At 46.0% G+C, this 16,423-nt stretch overlaps 1 protein-coding gene and 1 long non-coding RNA gene across 2 annotated transcripts in view; one reads left to right on the plus strand and one right to left on the minus strand.

Moving 5' to 3' along the window:
- Positions 1-1,561: 1,561 nt before the first annotated feature.
- On the minus strand, positions 1,562-2,887 carry LOC127393951 (uncharacterized). Its single transcript, XR_007891552.1, has 2 exons — positions 2,806-2,887; positions 1,562-2,020 (listed from the first exon to the last, which is right to left on the minus strand). It is a non-coding gene; the product is annotated as an uncharacterized LOC127393951 (long non-coding RNA).
- The window catches only part of INSR (insulin receptor), a 53,307-nt gene continuing 39,580 nt past the window's right edge, over positions 2,697-16,423 (plus strand). The window contains exons 1-2 of the mRNA XM_051639395.1: positions 2,697-2,981; positions 10,503-11,054. Coding sequence (XP_051495355.1) covers positions 2,906-2,981; positions 10,503-11,054 — 628 coding nt within the window. The 5' untranslated portion in view covers positions 2,697-2,905. The remainder of the gene's footprint in view (positions 2,982-10,502; positions 11,055-16,423) is intronic.

A 16,423-nucleotide genomic window follows, 5' to 3' on the forward strand; every position in this document is an offset into this window, starting at 1 on the left:
TCAGGTGTGTAATTACAGATAATCTTCTGCATCAGAGAGAAAAAATGTTAGAAAACAGAATATTATTTCAGCATTCCGTGCCTGTTTTCCTTGCCTTCCTTGGCAGTTGGTACTTAATGAGATTTAAGTAAGGAATGGACAAAAAAAAGTGTCTTTGTGGGGTCAGATAGGTAAATATCCTCTATTTCAAGTCTCCCTGTATTTATTTTCTTAGGAGAATTCAGAAATGAACCCCAGTAGTTTGTAAGTGTCACAGCTCAGAGCAGACATGTTATCACTGCTTAGTTAGAAGTTATTTTAATGAAACCCTGAAACATCTGTGGAGGTGAGAAAGAAACGGGAACATTGTTGAAGAAAGGAGTCCTATTAAATCTTTCCAACTAGTGATTTTAGTAGTTTCTGAGATCAGGAATTAGAGAAGAGCCTGCAGTGCAGCTATGAGGGGAAAAAAATAATGAGCAAGCAGGTGCTGGCTTCGTTTCTTAGCGCCCACATGGCTCGTGTTGGGTTATCTGATTGCAAAGCTAGTGTACTGGAGCATGATGAATATGTAGCAGCGAGTGTATGGGAAAGATGCTGGAAAGATTGCACCCTGATGCTCTTAATCAGTAATTAGAAACTAAAAATAGTGTTTTAGGGAAAGATAATAAACCTGTAGCCTTTAATCCTCCGGTGCCAATCTGTAAGGTGATACCATTATTACAGGAAAGGCAGTAAGAACATCAGTGAGTAAGCAGGAGCAGGTTGCTGTTACAGTCACATGATGAATTCCATACAGCCCAAGCTGTCTAGGTGATGTTTGGCTCTGTTTTACACACAGTCTAGAGTCATAAAGCAGGTTAATTTGCAAGCAGAGAGCACATAGTTTGGTTGTTTATTGCCGTTCCTTAAGTGCCCTTACTTCCTGAGGTACTCTGAAGAGCAGTGAGTTTGGTTCTGAGGCTCTTCTGCACTCCTGAGTTGGAATTTGTGAGGAAAGGGCAGCAAGAGCAGAAATCCTGGGGAAAATCTGTCCCCAGGCTGGCAGTTCTGATGCACCGACAGGCTGAACCAACAGCTGATCTGCTGTGCAGACACACACCTTCCCTTGCTGAAATAAGCACAGGGAAAAAGCATCCCCAGTGAAGCAGGGCCTTTCATCTAAACATGTAAATCGCTTGCAAATGCTGAAATGTAATTATAGTTACACAAATATCATCACCATTTGGGTGGTTTAGTCAAATCAGACCATTGACTTTAACCCATCCAACTGGGAAACTTCAAAAGAACGTTAAAGAGTGAACTGTACCAAAATAGATGTGATTTCATAGACCAGCCCTCCTCCCATTCACAGCCATCTAATATCCCTGGGACAACTGCTGCAATTCTTTAAACGGAAAAGTAACACAAAGCATTTAAAATAGGGCAAAAACTCTCTTAATGCAATTGAGGGTCTGGAAACAAGGAGCTGATGCTGAGTGACCTGCTGGGAACCTCTGGCCTGGCTAGTGCACGAAATGTGAGATGTGTTGTGAGCTGAAGATGGGAAAGATTTGAAAGAAGAATGTCTATTGATCAAGTATTTCTGAATTTATAAAGCTTTATTCCAGCAGTTAATATAACTCAGTATCTTGCAGAAATGGGTGAAAGAAAGTGCCAGATAAAGTTACTGGAAGTTGCCAGGAAACGTGCTGTCAGGGCTTAGCACAACTACAGCACAGAGCTGATGACAAAAGGAGAAAAAGGCATCAAATGCTGAATCCCCCTGGAAAGAGAAGGCAACCAGAGATTTTAAAATGGCCATTTGAACTGGGCCCTTTGATGCTGAAAACTGCACAGCCCCGCTGCCCTCTCCCCGAGCTCTGTTTTGAGCCAGTCTCTGGGGCAAGTCCCCCCTCCGAACGTTCTACTGCCAGGAGGAGTGAACCGCCCTCCCGCTGGGCTCCCGAGGGGCAGCCAGCTGCCCCCTCCCCACCTGGGACAGGCTCCTCCGCTTCCCCACGACCGAGGAGGCCAAAATCCCACCCTCGGGCGGCTGTCCCTGCAAACACCGAGTTTCTGAATGTTCCTGCTGTGGCAGCGATCACCCATCCCTCCATCCCTCCATCCATCCATCCATCCCTCCCTCCATCCATCCATCCCTCCATCCCTCCATCCATCCATCCCTCCATCCCTCCATCCATCCATCCCTCCATCCCTCCATCCATCCCTCCATCCATCCCTCTATCCATCCATCATCCATCCATCCCTCCATCCATCCATCCCTCCCTCCATCCATCCATCCCTCCATCCCTCCATCCATCCATCCCTCCATCCATCCATCCCTCCATCCCTCCATCCATCCCTCCATCCATCCCTCTATCCATCCATCATCCATCCATCCCTCCCTCCATCCCTCCATCCAATCATCCCTCCCTCCATCCATCCCTCCATCCATCCATCCATCCCTCCATCCATCCCTCTATCCATCCATCCCTCCATCCATCCCTCCCTCCATCCATCCATCCCTCCATCCAATCATCCCTCCATCCCTCCCTCCCTCCCTCCCTCCCCTCGCCCCAGGCCCGGCAGGTGGATCCCGCCGCTCCTCCCCCGTCCCGTCCCGTCCCGTCCCTGCCCGCTCCGCGCCGCCTCTTGCGGCCGCCCCGCTCGCAGCTGGGGCAGCCCTTGTTTACCGGCCCGCCCGGCCGCGCCAGCCCGGCCTGCGCTGAAGGGGCCGCCGGGGCCGGGGCCGACACCGAGGGCCGGGAGGGGCCGCCCCGCTTCCTGGGCCGCCGGCCCGGCGCTATAAACGGGGCCGAAGCGGCTCCTCTCCGGGTCTCTTACCGACGATGCGGAGCCGGGCCCGGCCCCCGCGCCCGCCCCGCGGCCTCTGATTCGCCCCCGCCGGGACGCGCCGAGCCGCGGCGGCTGCAGCCGGGCGGGCATGGCAGCGAGAGCGGCGGCGGCGCTGGCCGTGGCCGTGGTGCTGGCGGCCTGGTGCGGCCGGAGCTGCGGGGAGAGTGAGTAGGGGCCGGGGCGGGGGGCGGCGGGGCCGGGGGGCGAGGCGGGCGGCCCGGCCCTGCCGCCCTTACCCTTTGTACCTGCTGGGGCCGGGGGGGGGGTTGGCCCGCCAGGCCGGGCCGCGGGGCCGCCGGCTCGTCCCGGGCCTGGGCAGCGGGGCCCGCAGCGCTCCCGCCGGCGGCCGCTCGGGTCACCTTCCGCGCTGCGTGCGGCGCTCCGGGCCCCGCCGCGCCGAGGGGCAGAGCGGGCCGGGAGGGCAGGGCTCGGCGGCCGAGATTGGAGCGGGGAGGGCGGCGGGCAGGGCAGGCGCTGCCCGAGGAGTCACGTCCCGACCCTGCGGGGCTCGCCCGGCCGCGCGGGAGGTGCGGGGCTGGGGAGGGGGAGCGGGCTGCGCCCTGGCCCGGGCAGGGGCCGCTGGCTCGGGGCTCGGGGCTCGGCACGGATCGGGTGCGAGGAAGGGGCTCAGCCCCCTCCGCGGGGCTCCAGCCCGCAGCCCCCTCTCCTCGGCCGGTCTCAGAAGCGTCTCCAGTTTCAGAAGGGTTTTATCGGTGCAGAGTCGGGCGGTTTTGCCGTTAACCCCAGGAACACTTTCATGCGAGTCTTTAGATCCACAGGTATTACAAGGGGACGAGGCTCGGAGGCAGGGATCCGTGTCTAAACAGGGTCGTGTAAAACACGAGGGTACAAAGACGTATCTACCTGTTACATCCTCGCGTTGAAGCCTTACGGGCTGTTTGGATGGGTTAAGCCAAATAATCTTGCTTAGGAAATTCGTTAGAGGCTTAAATTCTGGATTATCATGCCTTTTGCTAATAAACGTCTGCAAACTATTTGTGTAAAGAGAGCTACCTGGGTACATAAATTGCCTGCCCCATAGACAATCCCTCGGTCTGCCTGGTAGCTTTCCCATTGGAAAAGGCAACAGCAGGAGAACCAGTTCAGTTGCAGACAGTTCAGTGAGGGGCACTCTGTGACTTTCAGGGAATAAAGCAGGATGTACCCTTCAGACAGCCTTTTAAAGTATTTTTTTTTCCCAGCAGTCACACAAGTTATATATTTAAAAAATGCCCCCGTTTCTTCCTCTTACACGTTTTTACATCAGAAGCCTTAAAAGAGACTGGTGGTTCAGTTTTAAGGTTCCAGCTGGAAAAAATATGTAAACCTGCCTGTTGCTGGTAGAGAAAAGGGAAAGGGAGTTGACATGTAGCATGAATAATAAATACATGCCCACCTTTACCCCTAACTGGAAAACATCATTATTACTATTACAGTGAAGCTTCTTATTTGCTTTTTTTGGGTTTCAAGTGTGTTTATGATCTTAAGTCCCTAATCTTTCCTACGTGGTAGGACAATAAGCTCCATAATTCATGGATGGAGAAACAGGAGCAATGCACAAGACGTCAAAGCAAAGTCTGGGGTGGCATTTTTAATATATTTTTTCCTGTCTTTCATGTAGCACAAATGCTTTCCAAAGTATTTTACAGACAACTTGGGTGATAAGGTCCCTCATTCAAAAGGTTTTTTTGGCTGCTTTGATGTTTGGCTCCGTTTTCTGAGGATGATTAGATCCCGCGGCGCTGCAGCGGGGATGGAAAACAACACACAAACACCAGGGCCTGCACCAGGGTGGCTCGAAGGCTGAATGCACGTACAATAGTTGCATAAGCAAACAAGTTGTTCCCTGAGCAACCGAACTAATGGAGTCTGTTTTCTGAGAGATTTGTGTCCTGTGTTCTCTGCAAACGTGGCCCGTGATAAGAGCCCCCCCATCCTTCAGCCCAACCCTACATCATTTTTCTTGTGTCCTGTGTCTTTCTCTTCCCTTTTCTTCTCTTAGACCATGTCAGGTAAGGGGCTGGGGAAAAGCAGCTTGGAGTGTAGATGGCTCTGTACACAGGCTGGGTGGATGGTTGGAGTCCATCCTTTGGATGGAGACACTGAAGTTTTCCTCCTTCCATCCCCAGTTTTTATGAGTCTTGTAGGAATGAGGACTCTCCCTCATGTGACTGAAGTTAGTTGGTGAGTTCAGAAGTTATGGAGAGGAGTAGAAGCAAGGGTTAAGCAAAGGAGACCTGACCTGTGCATAAAATGAAGATACATGCATCTTGTTTTATGAAGAAAAACGGGTTTGTGTGTTTTTTTTATCGCTGTGTAAACATCATGCAACTTCTTGAAATAAATCTCACACATGACTCACGGTCGTCAGTTCACTAGCTGTGGTATTTAGGGTGGGATTTACCTCACCTCGTTTTAGGCATCTACCAACTGAGCAACTTACTTTGAGCTCCTTTTGTAATTAGTAGAAAGCTAATCAACACAGTCACCAGAGTTGAGTGTATGCTTCCTCCCCTTCTAAACTCTTCACCTAAGTTTGGGAGATGCCCATGTACTCCTCTGCCTACTGCTCATGGTGGAAGTAGAAATCTAGCTGAGATCTCTCCAGCTAAGCCATCAGCTGGGACAAATTTCACTTTGTATTTCTGTAGTAATAGCTTTTTAACTGAATTTGATTCTTACATATTACTTCTGGCTCATACAGACTTTTTTTTTGTGCTTGTAAACTCATTAAGGAGCTGGTCCCTCGTTCCACCTCAATCCTGTGTTAATTTTTCATGTTGAGGGACTCAGTCTAGAATGAAATTTTGCTCCCAGGAGTATAGAGTGGAAAGAGTAACTGCAGCAGGGCAGGGCTGTGTCAAAACTAGGCAACAACTGCATCATCTATCCCAGTCTGCCCTCATGCTATTTTAAAGAGAGGTAGTAGACAAACTGTCTCTCTGAATAGTCTGTAAAACCCGTGAGCTTGCTGGAGGTCAGTTTTGGGGTGACTGTCTTGTGGAATAGAAGTTGTGTTGATATTGGCAAGGTGTGAAACCTGTTCCTGCTCCCTCTGAAGTAAAAAGGATCTTAAGGTTCTGCCAGCACTGGCTGCTGCCTCGTTACCCTGGGTCTGTGGTCCTGGGATGTTGTCACTTCACTGCCTTTAATCCTTGCATGTATTTTCCGTTTTGATTTGGATGAGGAGAGCGTAATGCTATAGCTAACCAGGCTTTATAGGCCAGACTGTGAGGTAATTTATGCTTCTGGCATTAAAGAAAGCAACCTCTGGAACAGGTTTGCCCTGAGCTCAGCAACACTCGTGAGTGGGGAGGGAGAACAGGCAGCTGAGATGAAATCTTGAGGGGATGGAGGCTTAGAGACAGACTGGCCTTTGGGTCTGTATCTGAATTTGCTTCGTTGCTCAGATCTAAATGGCTGAGGTGGAAAATTGAGGTTTAAAAATTTGTAGAGTTAGGTATTTTTGTGTTTATTACAGTAGGGCAGCAGCAGGCTAGAAGCTGTTTTACAGTCCCTTCTAGTAACCTGTCACTTAACAGGATGTTTCCCTGTCTCAGCACTTACCCCAAAAAACACCCAGAAGCCCTTTTTTCAGTTCCTTACCACTTCCAAAACTCAGCCTTATATAGAATTACAAAGCTTTTGAGTTGACCAGAGTCTAATTTTTTTTAAATAGTTTATTCAAGCAGGCAGCAAACACCATAAAACACAAGAATTAACTAGTAGTTATCCTAAATGGTTTGCAATCTCTCTGTGCAATCCTCCATCATCCTGGTCTTGACTGTTACAGAGCCAGAGCTCTGAGCAGTGAATCATTAAGGTTTGGTATCCACACAGTTTACTATAAACAAGGCTCTTCCCCTGGTTAGACTCTGTCTTGAAAACTAACCTCTGGCATCAGATCTAGTTTCTTCATTCAGCACTTTAAGGTTGTTACCAAACTAGTTTGTTCAAGAGGCTTTGGCATCTTGGGATTTGTTTGTTTGTTTTTCAAAAGCGTGCCTTGCAAGTTGGGTTTTTTTGTTGTTTTGAGGGTCTGATGAGACACATCTATCATCATTTTATTATTCTTTTCTTAAGTTACTGGGGCTGTTTTGGTAACTGGGGACAAGAAGCGTTTCTGAACATGGAGCCTGTTTCTGCTGAAATGTAGGAGCTCATGCTTAGTAGAGATTTTGCCAGCAGTTTGAAGAGGAGCAGCTTTGGGCCTGCTACTGGAGAATCAATTTGAGATTTTTATTTTCCTGAAGGCTGATTTATGTGGTTTTTGAAACCAGGTTGTCTGTATTATAATTGACTGCTCAACTTTGCTCTCCTCCTTCTGGGATCAGACCTGCTTAGCCTTCATACTGAATTGTTGATTAATTCCCCTGTCCCTGCAGAAGAAATACTGTAGAGAGAAGCTGTGGAAAAATACTTATTACTATGCTTAAAACTGCTTCTTGTTGTCTTGGTAACAATAAATTTATGGGGTGACTTAAGCAGCTACTGCATGAACAGAAGATACAAACTGCAGAACAGAATTCAAAAGCGTGAAAAGCTCAAGAACCCTCCAACAAAAAAGCATATTTTGTTTCAGATATTCTTAACTCCTTATTATTCGATGTTTGAGGTGGTAGAAAAGGAGCCTAGATACCATGGGGGTATTTATCACTTAAAAAAACTAAACTGAAATAGAACTTGAAGAAGAGTTAAGTGTGATTTTTCTCTCAACGTGGAAAAAATCTGTATAAATTGTTTTAATGTTTGTAGATTTACAGTTATATTAGCCTTTTATTCAATTGTTTATTTCAGAAGCAAGCCTCTAATTTCTTTTAAATTTCTCCTCAGTTTCTAAACCAGGCTAAGGCCAGTATTTGACATTGCCTTCCTTTTAAAAGGACTTGTGCAGAACCCCCCAGTACTGAAGCCCCTCAAGTCCAGCAGACAATGTGCCAGTTTATGACATTACTGTTAATCAGCTTCCCAAGCAGCAGAGTTTGAATAACTCAGGTCACATCCTGGTTTGCCAGGATATGTGTAATCTCCTGCCTGGGCGATGCTGGCACTAGTGACAAATAATTCATTTTGTATCAGAGCTGGTGAAAAAATACAAAAATGTTCCTAAAATGCAGACAACTGATGGACTGTGGATGTGTAGCTCCAGCTCTGGTAGATCTGTCTCATTATTTATTATATTATTATTTATTAGCTGGTAGAGGATGATTTAACACTTCCAAGTGCTTTGCTGTTCCCTCCCAAGCTTCACCAGGCAGAGCTGTGGGGATGGGGTTTGCCTGGGGCCCAGCTTGTGGCCAGTTTCTAGTCACTTACCTAATTCTACTTGAAATGATGCAACACTCAGGTAATTATGCTCAGTGTGTAGGTGCATTTTGTGGCCTTGAGCCACAATAAAAGCCTAGAGCTTTTCCTCTTGGAAGTCATTCTTGGTCTGTAGAGTTGAGGTGTATTTTTTGACCTTTCCTTTCCCTTCAGGTCAGCTGTACACATTCAGATGCCTCCGGGTAGTACTTGATACTGTGATACAGCAGTTGCTGGTGGGTACCACCTCAGTGTGCTGCATTTTCCCTGTGTGATCAGCAAGGAGTTAATAAAACCCAAGATGTCAGATTTTGAATTAATCAGATATATTTTAGCTAGACTGGTGACTTGGACATTGAATTTCAGTGTTTGAGTTTAATTTGTCCTGTTATTTCTCCTATCATGAAGAAACCACTGGCTCACCCAGTCACACACTTGCTTCCTTGAAAATACCCATCTTGATTGTTTAAAAATAAATATTTAGAGCACTTAAACTGAATCTGTTTCTCTCTCAGTTCTTTTAGTCCGAGCCCCCTGCAGCAAGACCCCTTTCTGGCTTCCTTCCAGCTTGGCTGCAGTTTTTCAAGAGGCAGAGAGCTGGTCATCAGATTTTCTTTCCCACTTTTAAAAAGTAAAACCTTGATCTTTGAGACACTGTGTGCATTGGCTTTTTCTTCCAGAAAGCAATTTATGAAACGACTTGGATATGGTGCCAAAAAATCCCGTTGGGCAATAACGTTGCTTCAAATCCTCTGCTGGTGTTGCCAGGTTTTATTTGTCTTACTGCAGTGGAGCAAATTTTTTAATAATCATTAAGATGTTTGCATAGAATTTATTTTTAACCCACACAGCAGTGGCCTGTGTGAAACCATGAGGAGTCAGAGAATCCTGACTATTAAACATCTGTCTCTACATCAGTTTTGTGAGGCCTGATTCTTGCTGGGGCACTTTTTGAAGCTTTGACGTGGTAATTTTATAGTCAGCGAGCTTTAGGGACTGGGACAAAAACACTAAAGATCCTGTGGTTTTAATTCTGAAGAGGGAGGAGGCAGGGGCTGGCTCAGCTATAGACAAAAGAGAATCCCTGAAGTGAATGCAGTCTAAAAAAAATACCAGAGAATCCACCTGGACAGGGCAGTGAAATGGTTGGTTTGCACCCTTGTATTTCCAGGCACTGCTTGGAACATTTAGGTCTGGCTGTGAATTTCTATGAAGTCTGGTTTTAAGAGGGGACTGTTCCTGTGCTACCCAGGCATAGGCCTCTATGTTTGTTTCTTGTTTTCTCACCTGTGCTTAGAGACTAAAAAAAAAAATAATAATCCCTATTCAAACTTTATGCTTCCCTTCTTTTCCTTGGGTGAGGATTCATGCTACCCTGTTTACCTTCTCATTTATGCTTCATATAATTGTTCACTTGGCCGGTGTTTTGGGTTACTGGTTTACTAAATAAACTGTCCAGATTTAGTCAAGGCAGGGAGATTTGCAACCTTGAGAAAAGAATAACACAAGAAAAAAACCCAAAAAAACAGCCCAGACACCTAATCTGAAAAGAATGCTTAGGGCAAAAATGACTAGTGTAGTAAATTACTCCTGTCAGCAAAGTCTGGGCAGGAGTGCAGGCTCTTGCACGGGTGGATTTCCAGGATTTTCTGTGCTCTTCTGAAGCTCTATCATTTCCTAGCCATTATTCTTTTCCTATCTTCCCCTCCCTGCAACCATTCTAAATTACTCCCTCTAATCCAGGGGCATTAATTGCACAATCTGAGATGAGGTAGGTGTGTCGCTGGCAACTATCTAAAGAAAACAGACTCTGCTGCATGGACATCTCTTACTTCTGCAGAGGCCAAATGACGTCTGTGGGCTGGGGGTGCAACTGCAGTCGTGATAGGGGCAGTATCCAGAAGCTCAAGATGGCAGGAAAAAAAAAAAAGGAAAGAAGTCTTTCAGTCTTACTTTGTAATCATATCCTGGGGAGGGTTCCCACCAGTGGATTTCTTCATGCTTGCAGCATGTTTTATTGAGGAGGGCTTTGCTGTGTGCTCTATGTAGCTGTGGATAATCATAGAATCATGGAATGGTTTGGGCAGGGACACCTCCCACCAGCCCAGGTTGCTCCAAGCCCCATCCAACCTGCCCTTCAACACTGCCAGGGATGGGGCAGCCACAGCTTCCCTGGGCAACCTGGGCCAGGCTCTCACCACCCTCACACTCCAGAATTCCCTCCTCATGTCTCACCTCAATCTTAATCAGTTTCCCCCTTGTCCTCTCCTCCAAGCTCTGCTCAAAAGCCCCTCAGTCCTGGTGCGATCAGACAAAACTATTTAGAAAACGAAACCGATGAACCTTTTCCTAAATAAATAATGGTGTTCTTTGCCTTTCAGTATGCAAAAGCATGGACATTCGCAACAACCTGACCCGGCTGAACATGCTGGAGAATTGCACTGTGATCGAGGGCCACTTGCAAATATTGCTGATGTTTAAAACCAAGCCAGAAGATTTCCGCGAGCTCAGCTTTCCTAAACTGACAATGATTACAGACTATTTGCTTCTTTTTCGTGTGTATGGCCTGGAGAGTTTAAAAGGCCTTTTCCCTAACCTCACTGTGATTCGAGGAACTCATCTGTTTTTTAACTATGCCCTGGTCATTTTTGAGATGGTTCATCTGAAGGAGATCGGGCTCTATAACCTGATGAACATCACTCGAGGCGCCGTGAGGATCGAGAAGAACAATGAATTGTGTTACTTGTCGACCATTGACTGGTCAAGGATTTTGGATTCTGTAGAAGATAACTACATTGTGGCCAACAAGGATGACAAAGAAGAGTGTGGAGATGTGTGTCCAGGAACGGTGAAAGGGAAGAGCAACTGTCCTCCTACTGTGATAAATGGCATCTTCATTGAACGCTGCTGGACCCACGATCGCTGCCAGAGAGGTGGGTCTGCAGGGTGACCTGTGTCAGCTGTGGGCTTGCTCTCAGCTTTCAACTCCTCTGATCTACTAGAAGGCTGATAGGAACCTACCAACTGCTACCTTTAAGCAGAGGTTCCTAAAAGCAAGGCTCAACATTGACCTTAGGTGAAGAGAGAACCTTTGGGGTTTGACTGTGCTACCAGTTCTTTCCCCTGTGTGAAAAATGAATCTAAAAATGTTTTGGCTCTCTGGTAACTTAGGGACTGCCTGGAGCTCACAAGGGTCCTTGATTGTAACGGGTGTCTTGTATAATAGTTACTGGTATTAGCATCTCTGTAGAGGCTTGGGAAGGGGATTAAAAATCCAGATTGACTGAAAGGCTGCAGCAGGTGGAAGCAGAACAGTGAGGAAAAGGAATATGGGATAAACCCAGCTCCAGAAAGATGCAATTAAATTTGTCACCAAAGCCTTTCTGCTGTTAAGAAGGTCTAAGATACATGGGTGAGTGGACAAGGTCTGCACAGAGTAAGAAGTTGGAAGCCAAGTCAGACCTGAAGGGAAAAGGAGAAGGAGAGAGGACCTGGAATGGGGTAGAGTCCTGGGGATGGTGAAATAACTGGGCTTTGAGCCTGTTGGAGAACCAAAGGTTCAGGGGGAAAAGGGTGTTCAGAAGGTTAACGGCTGTTGCAAGCCCTGAGCTCCCGTTCTTCCCCTCTACAGGAAAGCTGGGGAGGGGCTTTTCACCACAGAGGGCAGTGATAGGACAAGGGGTGATGGTTTTAAACTGAAAGAGGGGAGATTTAGGTTAGATATTAGGAAGAAATCCTTCACCATGAGGGTAGTAGGGTGCTGGAACAAGTTGCCCAGGGAAGCTGTAGCTGCCCCATCCCTGGCAGTGTTGAAGGGCAGGTTGGATGGGGCTTGGAGCAACCTGGGCTGGTGGGAGGTGTCCCTGCTTAGAGCAGGGAGGTTGGAACCTGATGACCTTTAAGGTCCCTTCCAACCCAAACCAGTCTGTGATTCAGTGATTCTGTGATTCTAAACTGTATTAGGGTTGCTTTTAATATCATACAGGTTTGTGTTTTCCAGATGTGAAACTGAGCTTAAGTTTAGTTTGAATTCTATATTTACTTAGATTTATGTTAAATCTGACTAACTGTGAAGTGAATTGAGGTAAAAATGACACATGTAGGGTTGTGTTTCTGGAGTCAGTACATCCAAGTGAAGCAGTGTGTCCTAAGATGAAATTAGGAAACTTGTGGGCTGGAGGGGATTTCTTGCCAAGCTTTAAAGGGCAATTCTCAGTGCTAAGTGCCAGATTTGAGAAGGAATTCCTACCAGTATGCAGAAGCTAATGAAATTAATGTGGTTTCCCCTCTGCTACTCCTCACCCCAAAATCATCCAGCTTCCTTTTAAAGAGAGTGGTTGTTTTTTGTCACCAGAATAACAGGGTTTGAGCAGGAGGATGTGAGTGTGTATGTGTGTTCCTTTTTTAAAATGAAAAAGAAGGTTATAAAGCATTTTACTTTATGAGCTCTTTTGGTCCACAGTTATTATCAGTGCTCAAACCTGGTTTCTCATGCATTCATGTTTTATGTTTTCTGCTATTTCATAGTGTTAAAGAACTAACTGAAACTTTTTCTGTGGCTAGACCATTCATAATGCCCTTCATTCCTGTGAATTTTCTGGAGCTGTGCTACAGCAGGCAGGAATGTATGGTTTCTCTCCTTTATATGACTGCATATTTCCATGAAACCTGTAGGAATGTTGTATTTTACCATTGGGGCAGAAATCCTGAGCTCCTCATACAAATTCAGCTCCATTTGTTGGAGGATACTTGGGCAGTATCACACACACCATCTGAGCCAAGTTACCTGAGGAGGCCAACCTGGTAAATCCCTTTGACAGGAATTGCAAATTGCAAGTTGAATTTGAAAATGGTTTTAAAAGTAAGTATATACAGCTGGTGTTCTGCCTTGTAGAAGATGGTGAGAAGCAGTGCTCTGACATGTTTGAGCTCTAACTGGTATGCATTTTCAAAACCACTTAACAAGCCACACTTATCTTTGTTTTGAATCCTGCGATTTGTACTTTTGTTTATTGGTGGCTGGTGTTCTCAACAAGCCCGTGTCTGTATTATGTTGTGCCTTGTGGCACCTGCCTGCATGCTTCTGAAGTTATTTTAGCAGCTTGAGTGGCCTTTTAGACGTTTTAGACTTTTTTTTTTTAGGAGCCTTTAGAACCTTTCAACACAGATGCACGCGGGTAACGAGGGTAGAGATGAAGGGACATTTATTTAGTGAACCTGTTGGTGGAATCGTTGTGTTCTCTGTTCTCCTGCCAGCCCTAACGTATCCTTTGCATGTGTAATTGTTTTGTCAAGATTATTAAGAGGTTGTGTGAGTTGTACTTTGGCTTCGCTTCGCCTGAAGAGCCTCGTAACAGCTCCCAGTGTCGAGGGTATTAGTGTCATGAAATCTTTCCCTCTGCATTTTTGCAGCTTATCTGGGAAATCTTCAGCAGCTAATGCTGTGCTGGAGTCTCCCCCCTCTCTGGTTTTAAGAGTATTCCCCTCTTTCTTTTGGTTCTTTGTCTCTTAATCAATGCTGGAGTGCAGTGTAGAAGTTTGGCTGTGTGTGCTGTTTGGTTTAATGCAGGATATTTGGATTCCTGGTTTGTTTTCTAAGACTTGGTGGAGCTTCTCCTGTTTGCTAGGAGTTGTTTTGCAGTTCTGGATGGGAAGCTGTGGTTTTTAAACTGATAACACCGCTGCCCTGGGACTGCAGGTCAAGAGATTTTGTTTGCTGTTTTGTCTACTGGAAAAAAAATATCTTTAAAGAACATGCAGATATTGACTGTTTTGATGTCCCAGAGCGTGTGTCAATTGCCAGAGACAGGTCCCAGGCTGGCAAGCTTTTCCAGGCTGCTGCGCTTTGCGTCTTGCTGGAGACAATTAGGAGATGGGCAGGGAGTTTGAGAGAGCACATGTGAGGAGGCTGAAAGATGTTACAGAATGGTCCAGTGTGAGTGGGAAGGGAGATGACAATGGGGTTAGAGTGGGGTCCTGGGTCTCCCCCCAGCTGTTCCCCACCCGTCTGGCCTTCCCCTGCCTGCTGCCTGTGGTCCCATCCAGCACGTTATCCCTGCCACATCTATTGATCAGGCATCTTGGATATTTCTTTATTTTAATCAGCACAGATCTCCCACTTAACCCCAAAACTAACGTTCAGTTATAGCATATAATTATCTCTGAGGCACACATCCAAGTCTCTGAATCATCCTTGCAGCTAGAACTCCAGCCCAGAAATTTTTTCAGTTGGTGATAACATGTTCAAGACAACAAAGTACAGGATCTTCTTACAGACGTTGGAGCTAAGGTTGTGGATGAAACCGGTTGGGAGGAACTGAAATGATTTGTGGGCAGCTGCACGCTTTGAAAAAACAGTTGTGAGATGGAGGAATCTGTGTCTGAGCACAGAGCTGTGGAGGTGGATGCACCATGGGTTGAGCTTGGTCGGAATGTGCTCCCTGAAAGTTTTATTTTCCTTTTTCTAAATGACTTGTGTCAGCGTGAAAAGAGAGTCAGTTCAGTTGAGGCCAACTCATGGTATATTTTGGGTAGGAAAGCAGGGAAATACGTAGTCTGTTTGGCTTCTGCTGCTTATGGCAGCCAAGTGCTGTTCCTGTTCTGGAGGTTTTGTACCTTTTTGTACCCACGTTTTTATAAGTTGTTTCTTTTACATACATGCTTACTGTACTGCTGTAAAAATGTCATTCTTAGCTGGGTGTAGCATGTTAATACAGAGAGTGTTTTTGCTGAAGAATGCAGACAACAAAAATGCTGGAAATGCCACGTCCTAGACCTCAGTCTAGATCTGCCAAACATGATTTTCATATTTTGCATTTTTTTCCACTTTTTTTTTTTAGTCTAATAAGCTATATGTCTGTCACTCCTCTGCCGGAAGGAACAATTCCCTCTGAAATAGGATTTCCTGCCAATTCTCTTTGCAGTCTGTCCTCTGTCCATACATAATTTGAAGCAGCCTGATGTTTTTCACAGTCTGTAGGGCAGGTTCAGCCTTATATTTGCATATTGGGCCTTCTGGAAGTAGAGTAAGGGAATAGGAGAGAAAAGTGGAATGGCCAAAAAAAGTGATCAGGAGAATGATCTGCACTATCAGACAGGTCCTTGGTGAATCCTGAAGGGCCACATTCCTGGGGTAGAAGGATGGATATCTGAAATATGGGCTTTGTTCCTTATGATGAAATTGAAGATCTGCTAATCCTGAATTAAGACTTTGTAGGTGTCTGTTATCTTGTTGATCTTGGGACTTCAGGCTGCCAGAAAGTTTGAGTTGTTAAGCGTGTGGGCCATCTCAGGTTTGTAGGTAGACTCTTCCATCCGTTATCTTGCTTTATGTGATATTAACCTCATGAAAAGAAAGTGGAAAATACCTGGAACTGTTTGGGCCAATTGAACAGTAAAGCAGAGCTGCAGAAGGGATGACAGTCTGGAGTGTTTGCCATGCAGAGGAGCTGCTGCAGAAAGGTACTGTGTGCAAAGAACAATGTCTGTCCAGACTTTTTAATCATGCTGGGGAAGCAGGTCTGGAGACTTGGGGATACAACAGAATCTCTCCTACATTTTCCTGCGACTTACCCAGGGAAAACTCTGGGATAGGTAGGTGCCAGATAAGGAGCTGAAGAGTAGCTTGAGTAGCTTGCTTTGGTTCCTGGTACAAGCAACACAACAAAGCTCTCAGACAAACATTGTTTTTCGACTGCTGTGCAACAGCAGCGAGAGCTTTTCGAGAGGCCAGTGCCAGGAGAAATCCTGCAACTCTGAACATCTTCAAGGCAGGTTTGAATAACAAAGTTCAGAGGTGTGTGTGGGAAACATTTTGTGATGTTTACTTAGGTAGAAATATTACTTAGCAACAGCTTCCTGTAATTTTTATGTGCTGGGAATTTCTGTAACCATAGGCTCAGTTTTATTCCCTTTGTATGGGAAGAGGGGTCTCGAGGCACTGAACAGACTTAGCCAGCTTCAAGGGCAAGATATTTTTAAAGCTTCAAACACAAAAGAAATTTTTCCAGTTGCTACCAGATGAAGTGGAAGTGCTCCTTTTATTTGGAGATCTGATAAGAACTGCCTTTTTTTTTTTTTTTATCCACCCCCAGCTCTGACAAATGCCAGATGGAAGTTGACACCCGATAATCTCGCTGGGGCGTCTGCTCTGAGCCCTGCCAAGCGACAGCTTTTATTGAGTGCATGTAGTGCTTGTGGTTGGGGCTATTGTGGTGCTTGCAAACAGCTAGACATCCTAAACTAATTCACTTTAGCTTATTAAGAGTAGTTAAGAGATTTATGGTGCTTGGTGGTGTGATAC

This window comes from Apus apus, chromosome 24, assembly GCF_020740795.1.
Source record: "Apus apus isolate bApuApu2 chromosome 24, bApuApu2.pri.cur, whole genome shotgun sequence".
Taxonomy (NCBI): Eukaryota; Metazoa; Chordata; class Aves; order Apodiformes; family Apodidae; genus Apus; species Apus apus.